Source organism: Muscardinus avellanarius (genome assembly GCF_963383645.1).
Source record: "Muscardinus avellanarius genome assembly, chromosome: 17".
Lineage (NCBI taxonomy): Eukaryota > Metazoa > Chordata > Mammalia > Rodentia > Gliridae > Muscardinus > Muscardinus avellanarius.
The window spans coordinates 20,808,471-20,829,426 of NC_137803.1; the positions used below are offsets into that span (position 1 = coordinate 20,808,471).

At 37.6% G+C, this 20,956-nt stretch overlaps 1 protein-coding gene across 1 annotated transcript in view; it reads left to right on the top strand.

Annotated features, from left to right (window-relative positions):
* Positions 1 to 16,567, top strand: part of CCDC68 (coiled-coil domain containing 68) — a gene marked incomplete at its 3' end in the record, with an annotated part of 48,651 nt that extends 32,084 nt beyond the window's left edge. The window contains exons 7-10 of the mRNA XM_080714446.1: positions 4,870 to 4,975; positions 7,075 to 7,158; positions 15,352 to 15,428; positions 16,510 to 16,567. Of these exons, the coding sequence (XP_080570572.1) occupies positions 4,870 to 4,975; positions 7,075 to 7,158; positions 15,352 to 15,428; positions 16,510 to 16,567 (325 nt within the window). The remainder of the gene's footprint in view (positions 1 to 4,869; positions 4,976 to 7,074; positions 7,159 to 15,351; positions 15,429 to 16,509) is intronic.
* Positions 16,568 to 20,956: the final 4,389 nt, after the last annotated feature.

Sequence of the window (20,956 nt, forward strand, 5' to 3'; positions counted from 1 at the left end):
TCTTTCAGCACAGGGAGCATCTAAAGCTCCCAGTGGCTGAGCTCAGCACACACTGCAGGGATTCAAAGTAGAAATCAAAACCAAGAAGAAATACGCCAGCCTCACGGCCGAGGGTGTGGCAGCAGCGCCATATTGCCACCGGCGGCAGCAGCAGCGAATTCACCAAGTTCAGTACGGCTACATCTGTGTACTCAAGAACAGTGAGTCAAATTGCGGGCCACAGAGGAGAAATCCCAGTACTGTACTCCCTGGGACTTGACCCAGTGGAGGAGGGGCAGTGGCAGAGATATCACACAATAGGAGAACGTGCAACCTGGCACCCCCCACAGTCTAAAGCAGCCTCTATTGACTCTCTGGGTCGGAGACTCTGTGATACAACCCAGTAAAGGAGTAGTGGGGTCTGAGATACTACTGACTCGAGATCCAGAACACCTTAAGTGAAGTCATAGTGACCCAAGGGAAGAACCTAGAGAAGGCACAAACTTCCTAAATCATGGGAAAGAGGAATAATACTGGAGCAATGAATGCCCACAACCCCACAACATCAGAACCCGATAAAACAGAAAATCAGAGATTTCTAGAATATCAAATCAGGAAAATAACTGTAGAAATAATAGAGGTGCTTCGAAAAGAACTCAGAGAGAGTCAAAAAGAGATAAAGGATGCAATTAATGAAGTAAAGGCCTCAATTCAAAGCACAAACAACCGATTAGACCACATGGAGAACAGAATCTCACTCTTAGAAGATGATCAATCCAAAAATGAACGCATAGTTTCTAATCTAGAAAAAAATATCCAACAGCAGGAATCTGATATTGAAGAAATATGGGCCCATTTTAAGAGAGCTAACCTAAGAATAATTGGAATAGAGGAGGGAAAAGAAAGTGAAACCAAAGGGATCAACAATATCTTCAAGGAAGTAATAGCAGAAAATTTTCCAAACATAGAGCAAGAGGTTGATACACAGGTCCAGGGAACTTATAGAACTCCCTTTAGACAGGATCGGAGAAGAGGATCCCCAAGCCACATAATTGTCAGAATGACCAATGTGGAAGCCAAGCAGAGAATCTTAAAGGCAACAAAAACAAAGGGCCAAGTGACATTCAGAGGCAAACCAATTAGAATCACTCCAGACTTCCCAAACCAAGTCATGAGAGCCAGAAGGGCTTGGAGTAACATATTCCAAACTCTGAAAGAAAACAACTTCCAGCCAAAAATTTCCTACCCAGCAAAACTTTCTATCAAATTAGATGGAGAAATAAGAAGCTTCCATGACAAACAGAAACTGAAGGAATTTATGTCTTCAAAACCAGCACTAGAGAAAATACTCAAAGAGATTAACTACAAAGAAGAAATAGGTAACACACACCAGAACCAGAGAAATAAGATTTTCCATCCAACAGACAACTAAGATTGGTTATCTGTGGAGATTCATTACTTATGTTAGTCTTTTACCTATCTCTAAATTGTATTGTTTGCCTTTATTGTTAATTTTTAGGATTTCTAGTTGGAATATTAGTATACCTTCAGATAAAGCATTTGGAAATATTTTATCCCATTCTATTAGTAACTTTTAACTCTGTTTACATTGTCTTTGGATATACAATATATTTTTTTTATTTTTTAGGGAGTTTGTATACTCTTCTGTTGCCTGTGCCATTGAAATCATATCCAAGAAATCACTGCCAATTTCAATGTTGTGAGGTTTTATGACCCAGATTTTCTCCTAAAAATTTATAGTCTTAAGATTTATATTTAGGTCTTTTATCATTTTGAGTTAATATTTGTATATGGGATTAGGTAAGGGTCCAACTTTATTCTTTTCCATGTAATTATTATTTTTCAACAATATTTAGTTAAAAGATTATTATTTCCATCACCAAATGTTCGTGGAAACCTTGTCAAAAATAACTTGACATTATAGGGAAGAGTTTAGCTCTAGGCTTGTATTTAACTCCAATGGTTTATATATCTGCCTTTAGAACAGTACTACACTGTTTCAATTATTGTAGCTTTATATGGTTTGAAATCAAAATATATATCTTCTAGCTTTGTTCTTTTTCAAGATCGTTGTGGGTATCTAGAGTCTATATTCCATATTAGGATAGTTTTTTTTTCTGAAAAATAAATATACCAAAAAAAGAAAAATAGAAAAAAAATATTCTCTGGTAAGAAAGAAAGTAAAAAGAAATATTGAAATGTTATCTTTAAGTCATCAAAAGCTTGGTATCAGACAAATGAAAATGTTATGTGAGATTATCATTTTTAAGTTTGGATAAATTGCTATAATACTAGATGTCAATCACTAAGCCAAGAATGGGAGGGAGGGATGGGGAGAGAATGGGGTGGGGATCGGGTGGGGGCAGACTGGGTGATGTGTGCATGTATGTCTACAAAAGTTTGTATCCCACTATGATGTATGAATACAGTGCACCAATAAAAATTTAAAAAAAAATACATAGAAATGAAAAAAAAATAGGGCAGAGGGTATAGCTCAGAGGTAGAACACTCCTAGGACAAATCCCCAGCATCACACACACACACACACACACACACACACACACACACACACACAATGGGTGAAAAATACAGGAAGAAGTATACCAAATGGGGGAAAAGAAAACATTTATCCATATCACAGAGGTTGGAAATTCAATGGTTACTTCTGGAAATGGCTAGGTACACACGGCAGAGCTGAATGTCTGGGAAAGAAAAGGGTAGTTTATATAAGAGGGACACACACCAATTTCATGCCTCTGACGGGTGCGGCCTTCAACAAATAATCTGTTTAGAAAGTAAGTCTATAAATAGAAATGTGGAAAGGGGTCATATCATGAAGAGTTTTGAATGCCAAAAAAATTTGACTTCATATACTTTCAACACCTTTGTTGAAAAAACAGAAAAGGAATTTAAACATTGATTTGATGTATTTTAGTAAGTGAAACATTATTTTAGTTTTCAATATCTACCTACCTTTCTCTCTCTCTCTCTCTCTCTCTCTCTCTCTCTCTCTCTCTCTCTCTCTCTCTCCCTTTCTTTCTTTCTTTCTTTCTTTCTTTGGTGTTACTAAGGGTGGAACCCAGAGGCTTTCTACCTCTGGGCTATACTCCCAGACCTATTTTATATTTTATTTGGAAACAGGGTCTCACTAAGTTTCTGAGAGCCTCATTAAGTAGCTGAGGCTGGCTTCGAACCTGTGCGATCCTTCTGTCTCAGCCTCCCAAGCACGGGGATTACAAGTGTGCGCCACCACGCCTGATATGCTTATTATCTTTCTTGCTAGATCTTAACTATCAGAAAATGAATCTTACTTATCTGTATATTCTCATTAGTTCTTAGTAATGTGACTTGTGAATTGCTGGTTCTCAACATGTGCTGGCAGAATTACTGCAAGTGTGTGTGTGTGTATTACATAGCATCTGTACTATGGTTTGGATTTAAAATGTCCCCCAACACCTCGTATGTAGGCAGTGCAGCCAGGCTTAGAGGAGTCAGGGCTGGGAGAGGTGATCCCTGGGGGTGAGGCTGGCGATTGTACCATTCCCTAGCTGTTTCCTCTCTCCCTGTTTCCAGCGACATGACCTGCCAGTGGCTTTTCCTTCTCCACCATGCCCCGAGTCTCTGCCATGAGCTTGCTGGTCATGGACCAGCCTCCAAAGCCGGGAGCTCTAACATGAATCTTTCTTTCTCTAAGTTGTGCTTGCCAGGTATTTTGGTCACAGCAATAAAGAGGCTAGCTAAAACAATGTACACTTTATTTTTACCAATTTTTGGAGCTTTTAAAGATGAAACCATACTGATTTTATTCCAAACATTGATTTAAACATGCTACAGTTGAAAGCAGAAACACAATGTTACTGATGGGTTTAATATGCCGCCTACTGAAATAATTTGTTCATTTATTACTCATTGATCCAAAGAAGTCCTCAACTTGGCAGGTGATTGACTATAGCTTAGAGATTCTCTTGAGGTTTGTAGGGAAAAAATTGGCTCCTTTTGTAAATATTTATTGCTATAATCAGTAGCGTGATGGGGCCACTAGTGGAAATTCTTTCTTTAAGAATAAAAATGATCACTTCCATCAGAAATTGAAAAAAAAATTAATATTGGCAAGAAGAGAAATAGCCAAAAGCTGTTTGATTGATTCTACTTACCCAAAGGAACTTTGGGAAAATATGAATAAACCAAATTCAAACAACTCATATTTTTTTTTTCACAGTCGTTTATGTAGATGCAAAAATATTAGCTGAATTCAATCATTTATTTCTATTTTCCCCCTTTCCCTACTTCCAGGCAGTAGCACTACCAAAAGTAGAACAACAGAAAGAAACAAAGAAGGAGAGAAGGAGGAAAAATGGGGTGGAGAGGAAAGAGAGATAATTCAGAATCCACAGCAAATACCAAATCTTTATCTTTGGAAATTTGTTTCTGATCTAAATGTGGTCTTCTTCTGGTTGGGTCTGTGTCTGAGTGGTGCTGGGGATTGATCTGACCCAGGACCTGACATGCTAGGCAAGTGTTCTACCACTCACTGAACGACACCACCCCTGGCTTTTTCTGAGCCACATGTGAAATGACCAATCCCGCGTCTGTGTTCTGCCCCGCTATCCCTGTATAACCAGCTGTGCATTTTGATGGGTACTCATATGCAAGACAATTTAGACAGGTGAGTGCTGCACCCGGCTCAGTACAACTAGACTCCGCTACCTGCTGGGGACTAACAGATGTCCGTCTGTGTCCTGTGATCTCACCCACCCAGTGCTCCATAGCACCAGGTGTTTGCGGAGAGCCTGGCAGCGCAGGCAGTGGGAAGAGCTGCTGAGCATGTTGGCCAACCATTCTCTCTCTTTTTCTCCTTTGCATGTCCAGCTGTCAGGATCTTCAGACAGAGATTTCCATTCTCCAGGAGCAGATCTCTCATTTGCAGTTTGTGATTCACTCCCAGCACCAGAACCTGCGCAGCGCGATCCAGGAGGTCAGACTAATCAAGTGCATTGCTCTGGTAGATGGTATGTTCACAGCGTGAAGACCAAGTGCCAGGGCCTGGCCTGGCTTTAAAAGCAAAGAGATTGTTCTCCCGACTGACGTATCCTTTTGGTGTGCCATGCATCGTGGTCCAGTCAGGCAGTTCTTTTTCTTGTCTGTAGCACCGATACTGGCCATGTTCTCTATGAAGACAGTTTGGGAACTTGTGTTTAAATGCTTTTTAGGTGTTTTGGGGGTTATATGTAAGAGTTTCGAAAGACATACTGTTTACTGTTATTTAGACAATTTTGTAGAGTAGGAGATTTGGAGTTTTCCTAAGTATGAAGTTGTCTGCTTTTATAACTTCATAAATAGTACATTCATTTTGGATGCATTTTAGGGTAAGGGGTAACTTGGCCCTTCTCTAGGAACATCCTGGAAGGTGAAAAAGAGGAGGTAGTGGTAGATATAACTAGCCAGGTGGTAGCCAGGTGGTAGACTGTGTAAGTATTTAAGATCTACTTCAAGTTGGGCATGGTGGAGTCCATCTATAATCCCAGTACTTGGGAGGCTAAGACGAGAAGATCACAGGTTCAAAGCCAGCCTCAGAAACTTAGACTCATTTTCAAAATAAAAAATAAAATGGGCTGGGGATGTGGCTTGGAGGTAGAATGCCACTGGATTCAATCCCAGTTCTAAAGAAAGAAAACAACAACAACAACAACAACAAAAACAAACAAACTACTTCAAGACATATTTAAAAATCAAATCTACATTCAGTGTTTTTAGTACCTTATATTTGTTTCCATAGGAGTCTTCTCAAATAATCCCAGTACCTTCCTGACATTATATATATATATATATATATATATATATATATATATATATGCCTCCGTAACTTAGCAAGGCCCTCCTCAAGTTAGCGAGATCCTATTTCAAAATAAAATAGGACATTATGCTAAGTGAGATTAGTCAGTCACAAAAAATAAGAAATCAGGTGCTTTCCCTAATATGTGAGAGTTAGGGAGAAATGGGTCATAGGAGGAACTCTAGATGAAAAAGGAAATCCTTCAGAGGAGCAAACAAGGCAACCTACAGGAGGAGAAAGGAGGGGGGAAGAGGAAAATCTCTAAAACACACAGTGTACTTAAACATATCAAAGTCAACCACTAAGCCAAGCAAGGGAAGGAGGGACGGAGAGGGAATGGGGTGAGAATTGGGTAGGGGTAAATCAGTGATATGTACATGTATGTATACACAAGCTTTTTACCCCAATATGATATATGAATACAATGCACCAGTACAAAATTTAAAAAAATAAAATAAAATAGGGCTGTGGGTATGGCTCAGAGGTAGCATGCCCCTGAGTTCAATCCCCAGTAACACGCACACACACACACACACACACACACACACAAAAGTAAATAAGTAAATAAATAAATAAATAAAAGGAGTATTTGTATTTGTATGGTCATGATCTCATAAAAGAGCCAGAGAGTTAAGCAGTAGGATTTGAGAGCCAGGAGGGAGCTTAGAAGAAGCTCTAAGCTGATTATACAGATGAGAAGACTTAGGTTCAGAGTGCTTCAGTGACAGCGCTAGTGGAGACAGAGTTGTCTGAGAATCTGCACGCACCTTCTTTTCCTGCGCTGTTCTGGACCTCATCGCTCCACCTCCCGATTTTATGTGGCCTCTAGGCAAAGCTGGCTGCCCTCATCCTGGTGCTGCTTGAGGAGCTGTCCCCTCGGGGAGCCTCTGCATGCCAGGCGGATTGCCTATGTCCAGCAGCAGGGGCACCTTTAGGAGGCGGCTGTGAAGTTGCTGAGACATGACCGGTGCTGCTCTCCCCAGGACACGTCCTGCTGAATTTGGTGTAAATAGGTTTTCCACAGGTTAAAACTTAAAACATTACTCTCTGATGGCTCTCCTCCCTGGGTGCCAGTTTGGCCTGAGGTTTTGTGTAGCTTGCAGTGTCTGCTAATGCTGTGCGATTTTATGCTTTTATCTGGTGAACATCATTTGACCTCAGAAAGCTGTGCAATTTCTGTCTTAAGTAACTCTTCCCCGTCCTCTGACAAAAGTCTTCCAATTGTGTCTCCTTATTCTTAGATGGAAGGATTAAAACATAAGTTAAAAGAACAAGATAAAAGAATTGAAAACCTGAAAGAGAAAGTCAGTGTACTTGAAGCTCAGGTAAGAAGAAAATCCGTGGTACATTTCAGCAAAATGTGTGTGCGTTTGTGTGTGTGTCTCAGTGTGAGTGCATCTGTGAGTTTGGGTATGAATGTGTGTGTTTTTTCTTGTGCATGATTGTGTGCCTGTGTGACACTATACCTCTGAGTGTGTCTGCGTGTGATTGCACATGATGTGTTGATGTGCACGTGAATGCATGTGCATACAGGTATCTTTCTGTGCGCAGGTATGTGCATCTTCTATGCATACAAAATTATAGCTTTGGGGAAAGTAGTCATAATAATTGTTAAATTGTTACTAAATTGCTATTAAGTATTCTAAATACCTTATTATATTATTAAGTTGTTAATATTGCCAATATCAAACATTAAATAATTGTTCAAAGTCCACCCACATTTTCCAGAATTCTCGCTATATTGATGAGACAGATGATGAGCTCCTTCAATCTGGACTTGATTTAGGAGTTTGATTCAGGCCACTTTTAAGTCAGTTCCACTCCAGCCAGATGGCCAGGCTTTCTGTCTCCATCCTTTGTTCCCACACAAATTTCTTTTTCTGCCCGAGATGTCCTACTTTCTTCCCTCTCTCCATCCATATTCATCTTGACTTCCAGGCTTTTCCTCATGGCACACCTACTTCCAGAAACCTGTTGCAATTATCTAGCTTTGCAGGGTTTTACAGCTTAACATATCTTCTAGTTTCCTGTGATAACATATGCTTTTTCTTCCCATCTACCCCTTTCTCGAAATCTGCTTTTTGGCTCTCAAGGCAATCTTCAGCGAGCGGTGGCCCTGTCTCACAGGAAGCGCAGCGATGCCCCAAGGCTGGAGCACCCAAGGCACCTCTAATCCCAATCTGTTTCTTCCCTGTCACCCTCCGTGTCAAATGGCTCCTCTCCAGCTGCTGCCTGGACTTTGCTGCTTCTCTACTTTGTCCCTCAGTATGTAGATTTTCTGTTTGATGTCTACTCGCCAATGCTGCCGTGTTCTATAGGAGGAATGCTCTGACTCCTGCTAGCAAACCGCATCATCTTCCAGAACTTTCCTCTTCCCAGGATGGACCAGAGAGGGGCATTATGGTTGTCTCCCCAGCACACACTCTCACCACGCCTTCCAAGTTCCTTCAAATGCTTTCCCCATCAGACGATAAAAGTCATCACAACATAAAGAGGTTGTGGGTATTTTTACACCTTAAGTTCTGTGGCTCCGATTTCCATTTCCCCCCATCCTGGGGACCACTGTTCTCTTCTCTTTCTGGAGGAGAGAGCTCGTCGGACCTCACACTTTTCTCAGGCTCTCTCCTTCTTCAGTTGTGTTGGGGTTGTTTGATTAAGACATTACTCAGAGCTCGTGAAAATGCAGTGATTGCAGAATAATGTGCTCAAAACTGGTGTCCAGTCAGGTTCCCACTGATGGCTAGTTAATTTCTCTAGGAGGATCTCTAGATTATATGAGCCATCACTTTAGGGCCTTTTCTTCCTAAGAAATATTCTCTGTGGCATTATATTTAGTGGCCTTCTGGCAAATATTACCTGATAATATGTGTGTGTGTGTGTGTATGTATGTATATACATACATACATACATATATACATATATATGTTTATATATATTTGGTGGTACTGAAGATAGAACCCAGGGGCTTTCTACCTCTGGGCTATACTCCCAGACCTATTTTACATTTTATTTGGAGACAGGGTCTCACCAAATTTCCGAGAGCCTCACTAAGTAGCTGAGGCTGGCTTCGAACCTGTGCAATTCTCCTGTCTCAGCCTCCCAAGCACTGGGATTACAAGCATGCACCGTCAATGGGTAATCAGTCACTCGGCATGTTGGTTTTTATCTGTTTTTCTGTGTAAATCTGTGTGCCTGTTACATATCTGTGTGTACATAAAGCTATGGAATATACATGTCTACTATACCTACTGTATGGGAACTTTTAAGTTTTTTACTCATTTCATTCATTTGTTGATACCACTAGTCATAAAAGTAATTACAGGTATTTGTTGAGTGACTACCATGATGTAGGCACTGAATTCAGACAAACAGTGTTGAAACATGACAGCCATGAGCCTTATACTCTGGAATTTACTGGCTAGTGAAAGAAATTGAAACACCCACACATTCTAGAGTAAATTCTTATGTTGGAAACTGGCCCAGTGGCTTATCAGCCTATTTTGGCTCCAGTACCCTATCGCTTTAATTATTGTGCATCTGTGATAAATTTTAATTGCAGACATTATTTTAGAATTGGCATCTTTCTCTGATCTTTCCCTTCATTCTGGTCCTGGGCTCTGGTCATACCTGATTAAGTGCCAAGTCTCATCACAGAGTCAACCCATTGTGCCACTTCCTCTAATTCAGTGTTATGTTCTTTGGTTGTGTCTGTTTATATCATCCCCAAAGCAGATTTTAGCGACCTAAGTAAAATGGCAACCTATCCTAGAGAGTATACATTAACCCCATTGGCCTTTCAATCCAATAGCGAGACCAGGAAGTATATTTGTTTCTACCATAACTTTATTTTCATATTTCAGCTTCAGCAAAAGATTGCTTGCTGAAGTTGCCACTCAGTATTGACGAAAGCTTGTGTTTCCCTCTTGGAAACTTCTTGGTTTGCTGCAGGCTTTCCCCAGTGGTGTGACCGCATCTGTCCCTGCTGGCTTAGATATTTCTGTATATAGCTCAACGCTGACCAGTGTTTCCTAATCTTTTCTTTCATAAGCAAGACTTCATATTGAATAGCAGTAAGTGATGATTGTCTCTATGTTCTCAAAATTGGTTTTCTTTTTGTAGATTAATCTTTTCCTTCTCATCAGCAAATGTCACCATGTCCCTTTGAGCTTTAAAAATCCAAGCCACATTCACTTATTTACTTAGAAATTATTTTTGTGTATTTAGGATGTGCCAGGAAATGTTGTCAGTATTGGGTCAGACACTTCAATCTCCTCTTACTTACATAGTGTGTGTGTGTGTGTGTGTGTGTGTGTGTGTGTGTGTGTGTGTGTTGGAATTAAGGATGAAACCCAAAGGTGTTCTACCTCTGAGTGGCATTGGAAATGGAACCCAGCCCTATTTTTTTATTTTGAAACAGGTCCTCACGAAGTTGCTGAGGACCTCACTAAATTGCTGAGGCTGGCCTCAAATCCGCCATCCTCCCAAGTATTGGGGTTACAGGCATTATCAAGCCGGCTTTAGGGCTTTATTTATATGGTAATTGAGGATGTAGACAGTAAACAAATAGCAAGTAAATATATAGCTTAATTAGGGGTTGCTAAGTACTTTAAAGGAAAATTTGACAGTGTGGCAAGTCAGATATTAATAGCAGTCAGATGGGGCATGTCTCGGCAGGTGTTATTTGACCAGGTCTCCAAGAAGAGTGTGTTGAGCCATTTCCCAGTCTATCCCTAGTAAGTGTCCTCACACAAAACTCTTAAACTGAGCTAATCTCTGCAGGGCTGTATTAACTTTCAGTACAGTTTGAGACTACCACTCATTTTAGAATTTATTAGATAACTGAGTGAACTGATTCCACGTATGAAAAGTAGTCCCCAGAGCTTGAACAACTCTTTGAAACACATCAACTTTCTAATCCATAAGACAGTAGTTTACTCCTACCAAAAACACAGTTTCTTTTTTGGGTGTGTTACATGCTTCATTGTGCTTAATCTTCAAAGTACTCTAGAACATAGTTATTGTTTATTACATTTTGCGAGTGATAAAACTAAAATTCAAAGAAGAAACTTGTTCAAAATCACTCAGCTCCAATGGGCGGAACCTACATTTGAGTCTATTTTACTTTGAAGCATATGACTCTTCCTTCACACACACACATAATATCTACTTATCTGGAAGATCAAATAAGTGTGTGTGGAAGTGTGTAGGTACATGTGTTTGAAATATATACATATATATGCACATGGACAAGGGTCTAATGTACATATTTAGAAATAAATAGTTATAGCATTAACTTTGCATACTAATTTATATTTATTTTGATAGTAAATATATTAAATATTTTCTTTTTTACTCTCAGTTTTTAAATCTTAGATATTTTTTTCCTGTGATTTTCTTTCTGTCCTAGCAACTTTTTTCATCCCTTTAAATGGAACATAAATTGGCTTATATAAATTTACCTTTTTTTAAAAAAAAACTCTAAGTCTTTTAAGCCTCTATTAAATGCCATTGGAAAATATCTGCTTTACTCTACCTAAATTATTTGCTTTCTTCCTACTTTTCCATGTCTTTCATCATCTTAATTTGTAGGCCTGGCATTCATCTTATATTTCACATGTTTCTAACTTATTCACTAATGATCTGCTTATAGGAAAATGCATCTTCAGAAATTACTTCATTTCCTAAACTTTGAAGATTAGCCTACATTATGTAATCATCATAATTCTCAAAATTTAATATGTTGATAAAATGTGTGTGAAAATTATGTCTCTTTGGAAAACTATATCAATAATCTCTCTTCAGATAAAGTCAATAATGTCAGACACATTCTGGCCCGAGTTTTGTAAATAAACGATTTAATAAAACTTATGCATATAGCTGTCCTATTTAAAGTAAAAAAAGTAGAAACAGCCCTAAATCAAGAATGAATGCCTTCATCTGGTAGATGAAAGAAATCAGCAGGAAAATTGAAATAAATTAAAAACAGATGTAATAACTCATGCTTTTGTATTGCTTGAGTCAACATGAAAAAGTAGTTTATTTCAGAAAAAAATTAGTTTCTACATAATTATCTAGCCACAGAATATTTTTATTTCTATTGTGGTTGTCATCACACCATTGTGTTTCCCATTGCTTCGTGATTTGTACTGAACAGAGAGCTTTTCTCAGCCACATACATAGCTATGATTTGTACCCGCAGTACTTTGGAGTGTGTGTTAGATTTATCTCTCTTATATGAAGAACATCCCAATTTTCAGTTTATCAAACCTGAAGTGTGTGTCTTGGAGGAGACTTAAATACTTAACTCTTGGAATATCACAGTCAAATGATTCCTGTGTATGGTGACGTTGGTTCCATCCTTTAGTTATTATGCAGTGTGAGATGCTGGGGTCTGAGAGGGGGCAAAAGTCACATCCGGACTCTGATTACTTCCTTCTGTGGCTATTTATCTTAGCTGCACTTTAGAGTCACCTGTGGAGTTTGGAAAACTCCTGAACCCAGACTACAAGCAAATGAAACAATTTCAGGGACTCCGCTATCAGTTCATTACTCCTCTGGGAATTATAATACATTACTAAGAGTTCACAGCTCTTTCTCAGCCCAATGCTTTTCAAACTTTAGCAGACCTCAAAAGCACTTGAACTTTTTACTGCAATTTAAGAGGTGCGTGGGTTTCTTATTCATAATGTCTGCATGGGGATTGAAAATGTGTACATCTAACAAGTTCCTAGGTGGTACTGATATTGCTAATCTCGGGGTCATACTGTAAGGACTGTGTTCTTCATCTTTTTCTCTCTCTCTCTCTTCCTTCTGTCTCATCCATTTCACTTTGTTGTTAAGGTGGAAGTTAAATCTCTGTAAGAAAAATGTCCTAAATTAAGACACACTGATTTCTGTTTACATCTTTCCTATAGTTGCTAATTATCTACTGCTTTATGACGTCTCTTGAATAAGTTTGATTTATTTTTTGATGTTCAGGTGTGTTTTGTACCACCTCAAATATAATTAGCAAACTATATACTGAAAAGAAAAGATAATATGCTTTTTTGTGCTCATTCCTTCTGGTCTTGGCTCAGTGTCATATAAATGGTGCTGGATGGTTGAATTTGAATGATTGTTGATAATAATCTCATAGCTGTTTGCTTTCTTCTACTTTGCATTTATCATACCTGGAATCCCCTCTGAGGCCCCTGAATCTCTGTATCTCCTGGAGTCACTTTTTTTTTTTTTTTTTTTTTACTCATAATATAAAGACGCTGGGCTTATTTTTATGGTCATAAAGAAAAATAACATCCTATAGGGAAAAGAGCATGGGAATTTGAGTCCAAGAGCTTGCTTGATCCTGTGCATCCGGGTACCAATTCTGCAAACAGTACCTGGGGTTCACCAGAGTCAATTGATGCTGGATGTTGGGATCCCTTGACCAGATGGCAGTGTAAATGACCCTGATTCAGGCATGCAGATATGCAGGAAAGGTTTCTACTGTGGCTCCCATTTAGCAAGGGAGACACAACTCCAACAAGAAGACATTAGGCCAAGTCCCCGAATGATGAAATGAGAGTGCTTTTATTGGTTCCTTGCAGGGATGGATGGGAATGTTCATTGGTAGGTGCACTCAGCTCAAGCATTTTGCTCTACACTGAAGATAAGTCGCTGCAGCTGTTCGTGAGAACCCATACAGGTTGCCCCATCTTCAACAACTCAGAGCTGATTCTGGTAGAGGGTGCCACACACCAAGCCCTCTGGAGTTGCTGTCAGGTCATGAGCCAAGGCCAGAGTGCCTTTGTTGCTTTGATGGACCTGGTCTCAACAGATGTCTAGTCAATCTGAGGTTTTTCTTCCAGTCTTGTTCCTTTAATAAAAATTATGCATATAACAAAGTATGTGGATATTAACATGTATAATTTTAATATAGCATGCACATATTATTATAAGGTATACTCTGCATAGTATGCAGATCTGAGTCATACAAAGGAAAGGAGATACAAAAAACACCTGGCAAAAGTCTTAACACTTGCCAGGCAGTCTTACTTATTAACTCTTTGGCTACCATCAAAATTCTAATGTCTATTACCTAAAACTATGAGTTTTGGTGATGGCTTTCTCCAAACCAACGGTCTACTTGAAACCAACTAGTAAAGTCTTAGAAAATGCCTTTAACACTTTTATATATGACTCCAAGTCTTTGTTTTCCAAGGGGGGTGGAGCTGGTGTGCTGCTGCTCACAGTCTCAGTTGTCATCTTTCTTGGTTTCTGATGCTTCTGTACAGGTTCCTGGTAACTCACACCTGGTCATGATTTTTCACTCCTCTGAGTCTCACGTTCTAGATCCCCACAATGCAGCTCTGTTGCATTGTGGAGAAACCACTGGCTCTAGACTGGGAAAACCCAGTTTAATGCTGAGCTTTGCCAGGAACAGGATATTGGACACATAAAGTCTTTGGACCTTAATTTTTAGTTGAACAGATAGAAGTTGATATAGAAAACTATATCCAACTGCTTTGAGCCTTAAGTCTGCACAAGGCATTGAACTGAATTTACCTGTTTCAAACCTTGGGTTGTTTCTACTGTGCATGTGAGATTAGACACAAAGAAGTTAAATCACCTAAACGAGGTCACATAGCTGGTAAATGACTGTGCTAAAATTTGTACCTGCGAACATATACTCTTAGTCATTCTATTGTTTCCTAGAATTTAGAATGCTTCTCGATTTAAAACAGTATGATTATATGATATTCGTTTCTTCCAACAACGTACATAAGAAGGATGAGTATGTACCACTTACCACTGGTATAAAGATGAACAATCTAAACCTTCAAGGAGAAAATTGAGACTAAAGATACCATGCATGGTACAGTAAAGAAGACATGGTGTCTGTCTTCATGGGGTTTATAATCAAGAAATTGCCCACATACACACACACACACCACCCAGATCATTGTGTGATCAATATTGCGGGTATCTTTAATGAAGTTCTTTTCATTTGTCTATATAAAAGAATCTCTGTTAAATCAGGTCAGACATAGGTCGGCTGTTGAATTTCAGAAGCTAAGTCAGAATACTACCTTACAATCTCTTGGTACATTATACACTTTTCAGTGTCTTGTTTGTGTCTTTGGAGATAATATTTAATCTTGTTTACCAATAAAGTATAAAATAGGTCTGGGAGTATAGCCCAGAGGTAGAAAAGCCCCTGGGTTCCACCCTCAGTACCACAAAACAAAAGGTTAGCTCCAGCAACTTAGTGAGACTCTTAGTAACTTAATGAAACCCTGTTGAAATTTTTTAAAATATGAAATAGGGCTGGGAGTGTAGCTCAAAGGTAGAATGCCCCTGGGTTCATCCCCAAAACCACAAAAATAGGTTAAATAGAATAAATAGATTAAATAAATAGGGCTGGAGGTATAGCTCAAAGGTAGACTGCTCCTAGCCTCAGTACCAAAAATAAAAGATATGGTACGACATTTACATGGATTAACTATCTGATATCTGCACTTTTCTACTTTTCTCAATTTTAGAATAAAGAGCTAAAAACTAAGGTGGCACTTTGGTCTAAAATTTCTGGAACAAAAGTATCTAAGGCTGTCTCTACCAGGTAAGGTCTTTCTTCCCCTGACCACATCTTCACCACCCTGTTAATCATGAATTATTAGCACTTATTGAAACTTCCATGTCATTTCTCAGACTTAACAATTATAAATATCCCCAGTGCAGGACTAACTAGTTCCTTGCTTTTCCTTTTATTTTCTGCATTGATAAGAAAAAGTATCTCCAACAACTACTTACTAATCAGTGATTTCAAACAATTATAATGACCCATGAAAGCTATGGAAATGGTTTTTGAAACTATCTCAGTCATGTTTTAATGCTTAATTTTCATTGTTGTTGTCTGATCAGAATGTGGGCTCAAACCTCATTTCCATAAACTGTAGGAAACTATCACTTAAAAGAAAACATAGCCTGTAATTACAGGCTATTTTAATCACTTTTTTAAAAGTGATTATAAACTTCCTGTTCTAGCAGCTTTTGAATTTCCCAGTCTGGTCTCTTTATGGCACAGTCTCATTTCTGAAAATCTCTCTTCAGCACAGAGCTGGAGGTGCAAAATCAGACTCCCTGTGATTAGCATCAGTCTAGGAATTCAGACAGATGCATCTCTCTCTTTAAAACTCCCTGCCACAATGTCTCACTCTGCTAATGATGGATGTAATTAGAGACTAGAGATGAAACCATTATGAATCAAGTCCTCTCAAATCTTTGGGCTTCCAGATGCCACGTTCTCAACTTTTTGCCCACAAACACCGCAAAAGAAATTAAGCTCCAGAAGTATCCAAGGAGATGAGATGCTCACATTTTGGAAGCAGAGGGAAAAGTAGTCATCACTTCAGTAGGGGAACCAAGTGGCAACTTTGGCATAGAAGGGCAACCAAAAGAAGGGTGGGTGCTCACTCTTTGTTTCCTTCTTTGTTTCCTTCCTTTGTTTGCAGATACCATTTCCCAAGGTGCGGAAGCATCATGGCTACCTTCAGCACTTTGACCCGTGGCACCAAGAGCGATTATTAGATACTTAGATTATCTAGATTATTTATATTATTAGATATTAGATTATTATATTATTAGATCACTAGAGTTTAATGTGCTTCATTTTGAGAATTGTGTTCTTTTTTTTTTTACAGTGAATTGAAGTCCGAAGCTACTTCTCCTTACCTGATGCTTATTAGGCTTCGGAAATAAACAGGCTGGATGTGATGGAGATGTGATGGAGAAAGACTCTGTGGATCTTATTTATTCCTTGAAGCACAGTCTAAACTTCCATATTGAAAAGATGTAGTACAAATATTTAAATGGAATTTATCATACATCAGGAACTTTACAAGAAGATGACATTCAAAAAAACAAATATTTATTTAAGAAATAGAACTCTTCCTTCAAAACTTACCAAATAGGCAAAGAAACTAGGTGCTTTTTTGTGGAGGAAGGTGAATTCTGCTTTGAACTTCAAAATACAATTTAAAGAAACAGAAGAAAATCTAAATCTTGTTTTCAGATTTTTGCTAAAGGGACTCTTCTTAAAGTATGTCTGCTCCTTTTGATAGTGGTTTTTATGTGTATTAGGAGAAGACAGAATGTATAGATATATGAATAAGCCATATATTTTAAATGAAGTAGATAAAATGAAGTATCTTACCATGACATGAGTTGATCTCACCTGTTGCTACTGAGAGAGTTGTTTCCTACTCAGATATGAACAAGGAAGGAGTAGATGTTCTAAGCTAATTTCCCAACACACACAAATCCAAGGCTACGAATCATTGACTGCCTCCTCACTGAGTAGGAGGTCACTGCTTCTCACTTGTTCTAGGGTGAAAAATTCATTGCTAGAGGCAAACCGGACACATAAACACTTTGCACAGGACTGCACACAGCACACTCTACCTTTGCAACTACTTTTCTTCTTGATATTCATTGGTATTATTTAAATAAAATAATTAGGGGCAAGGCTAGACTATAATGCTGTTAGTACATTATCTCCATAAATATATGTTATTAAGATATATGTTCATTATGGGTTCAAATGAACAGTGGCTACTTACTGTCTGCAGCCAGGAAAAATTTGAATTAATGAATTAGAATTATATATATATATATATACACATATATAATATATATAGAATTATATATATTACATATATATATGTAATATATTGCTTTTGTAGAAGTGTGCTTAATTTTTGATGCATGCCTTCACTGCAGGTGGGGTTTGTGATTGCTTATGAGTAAAAACAAACTCTTACTTGTAGAAATACAAATCAATGCTAGACCTTAGTTTCCTTAATGAAGAATGCTCTTCAGGCCCTTGGTCTTCCTCCCTGGTGTATAACTTTAAACATTTGCTCAGGAAAGATGCTCTTACACTTTCAATGTGGAATGTGAAATACCAGTATTAGCTCTTAAATATTTAAAGCTATGTACAAATGAGGCAAAGTAATATATTTATGAGACCATCCAAGTACTGTAATCTGAAATACTGCCTAATTTTCTGCATGAGTTTCATTCTTCACGGTGTCTTTGCAAACATTTTTGTTACTTGCTAGTTTTTTAAGGTATAGTTATCTAATAATATTTAGGGCATAGTTATCCTATGCTAGAACAATTCTAAATACTCTACCTGTACTAGATTCTTTTATCTTTCCCCAAACTCTCAGAAGCAGATTATATTATCATCCCTGTGTTACAGAGGAGGAGATGATAAGAATGGTCAATTTCCCAGCTGCTAACTGTGGACAAGTATTAAAAACTTTTGACTTGGCTGTTGATTCTCATTCTACTTGCTCTTTTGGTGGTCTGAGATATTTCCCAGCTATAGAAATGCTCCTCTTCTTTATACTTTAACAAACATGCAGATTCTTTGATGACTATCCACATTGTTTTGGGCATGATAGTCAGAAACAACTTTAACTGATAAAATCAAGATTTCTTGAAACGAATTAAGCTACTTATTAGACTACCATCAGGAGAATTCAGTTTAGACAAACTTCTCTGCCACTTTACGTTTATTATTCACGGCCCTTTCCAATTTTAACTTGGAACACACCTAGGAGCCTCTAGTACCTCAAGTATCATGTGGGATTTTGATAAATGTAATATTTTGGAATGGATTTACCGATAGTGACATAACATGCATGGTTTCCACCAGGATGCTTTATTCCATAATCAAAAATGAAAAAAAAAACTTTGGGGTTTTATTTTGGCTTCACTACACTCATTTTTTGAAAGAGTACATTTGCACACAGTTCAGATGAGACCTTCTTCTGAGGTCTCCAGGTCCACTTTCAAATGGTCTTTGAATTTCCTGAGAAAAACAATAAGTGATTTCAGAAGCCTAAAGTGAACCAAATTCTTTAAATACAGAGAATACTCATATAGTAGCTTTGACAATATCATTTATTCTATATATATGTTTTTCCTTATATCCTTGTTGTTTTAACTTTTATCATTTAAAAATATTTAGAAGTGTTTTTAAACATTTCTGAATGATACAAAAAGGATTACAAAGGTGGATAAAATTTATTAGTTGAAGGAAAAGAGCACTACAACACAAAACATAGGAAGATAAATACTACTTTATTTTTATTCTAAATAACTGTACTTCTATTTATATTAAATAAGGTAATTGATAAGAAGGTCTGAGATGGGCTTATATTCCTTACATGGTTGGAAGATAACTTATATCTACTCTGATTACATATATTGTTGTAAGTTACTGTTAAGAAATGTTTAGAGCAAAATATTGGTATATCTTTTAAACAATTGCTTATATTACCTGATAATAAGAAAAATTGATGTTGTATAGTGCAAGCTTTTTGGTTCCATTTCTTTTACGTAAAAATTATTATGCATAAATGAATATCTTTATTTGATTGATCACAAAATATAATTCATATATAATAGATTGTTTTTCAATGAATAGATAATAAAATAGATTCTTGAATTTATCTGCTGATTTTCCCTAGCTCCAAAATAACAGTAAAAAACACCTATTAGTTTTCTAAATTAAAAATAGCAATTACTACAAAATTAAGAGAAACACACATACAAGCTTCTCAAATTTTTTTCATATTTCTGCGCTTTGACAAACTACCTTTCCTCTGACCTGCATATAATTTTAGTCTTTACCCTATTTACCCAGAACTGGAAAGGCCTTATTTCCTTCCTTTTATCTCTTCTTCTTTCCTTCCTTCCTTCCTTCCTTCCTTCCTTCCTTCCTTCCTTCCTCCCTTCCTTCACTTGTTTTTTATTGGAAAATATTAAGAAAGTGCAAATACTTAAATAATATTTAATTTTTTATTAATAAGGTGTATATGTATAGGCTTTAAGACATGCTGCCCCCAAATATGGTACCTTGGCACTTGAAAAACAGCAGAGGAAGGAAGGTACATGAATGTTCATAGCACCTTTATTTGTAAGTGCCCAAACCAAATCAAAACAAAATAAATGTCCATCAAGAGATGAATAAGTTGGGAGACTGAGATAGGATGATTGTAGATTCCAGGCTAGCCTGGGCAACTTAGCAAGATTCCATTTCAAAATCAGGCTGGGGATATATCTCAGAGGTAGAACTCCCCTGGGTTTAATCCCCACACTAAAAACAAAACAAAAAAAAAAAAGAAAGAAAGAAATGAATACATTAACAAAGTACAGTACAATTAAACATTGAATATGACTCAGATTTACAAATAAACAAATAATAAATAAATATATTCAAAAATAAATTTCAAATCATTATGCTAAATGAAAAAGCCATGGAGAAAAATGCATACTATATGACTTCATGTGATAGTATTTCCCTGGGGACAGAAGTAACCAAAAGGCACAGATTAGCACTAGGAGGTCATAGAAATACTCACTGTCTTCAAAATGGTCATATATTTATGGGTATATTCTATGACAAAGACATTCAGTGGCAAAACTTAAATATGTGCGATTATTGTAAGTAATGCTGATAAAAGTAGCAAATGTAACAACTTTTAGTACAATCCACCCAATCTGTTTCTCAGGTAGGACTAAATTACTTCATCTTTCAACAAATGTTTATTGAGCATCTCCTGGTCTCCAGGCCTGGATCCAGAGGCCAGCACTTTAGCTGCGGACAGGAAAGGGTGTGGAAGAAAGAAACAGAAAAATCTGTACCATCACAGAAATATATTCTAATGATAAGGAATAGGAATTAGGAATAAACCTAACCAAGAAATAAAAGACGTCTACAAGGAAAATTATAAAACACTGAAAAAAGAAATTGAAGATCTTAGAAGATGGAAGGACTTCTCATGCTCTTGGATAGGCAGAATAAGTATCATCAAAATGGCTGTTCTTCCAAAAGTGGTCTACAGATTCAGTGCAATACTGATAAATTACCAAGTTCATTCTTCACAGACATAAAAAAATCAGTCCTTAAATTTATTTGGAACAACAAAAAACCCAGAATAGCCAAAGTAATTATTAGCAATAAGAACGATACAGGAGACATCATAATACCAAACTTCAAACTATACTAGAGAGCTATAGTAAATAAAAACAACATGGTATTGACACGAAAGGAGAAACATAGACCAAGGGAGCAGA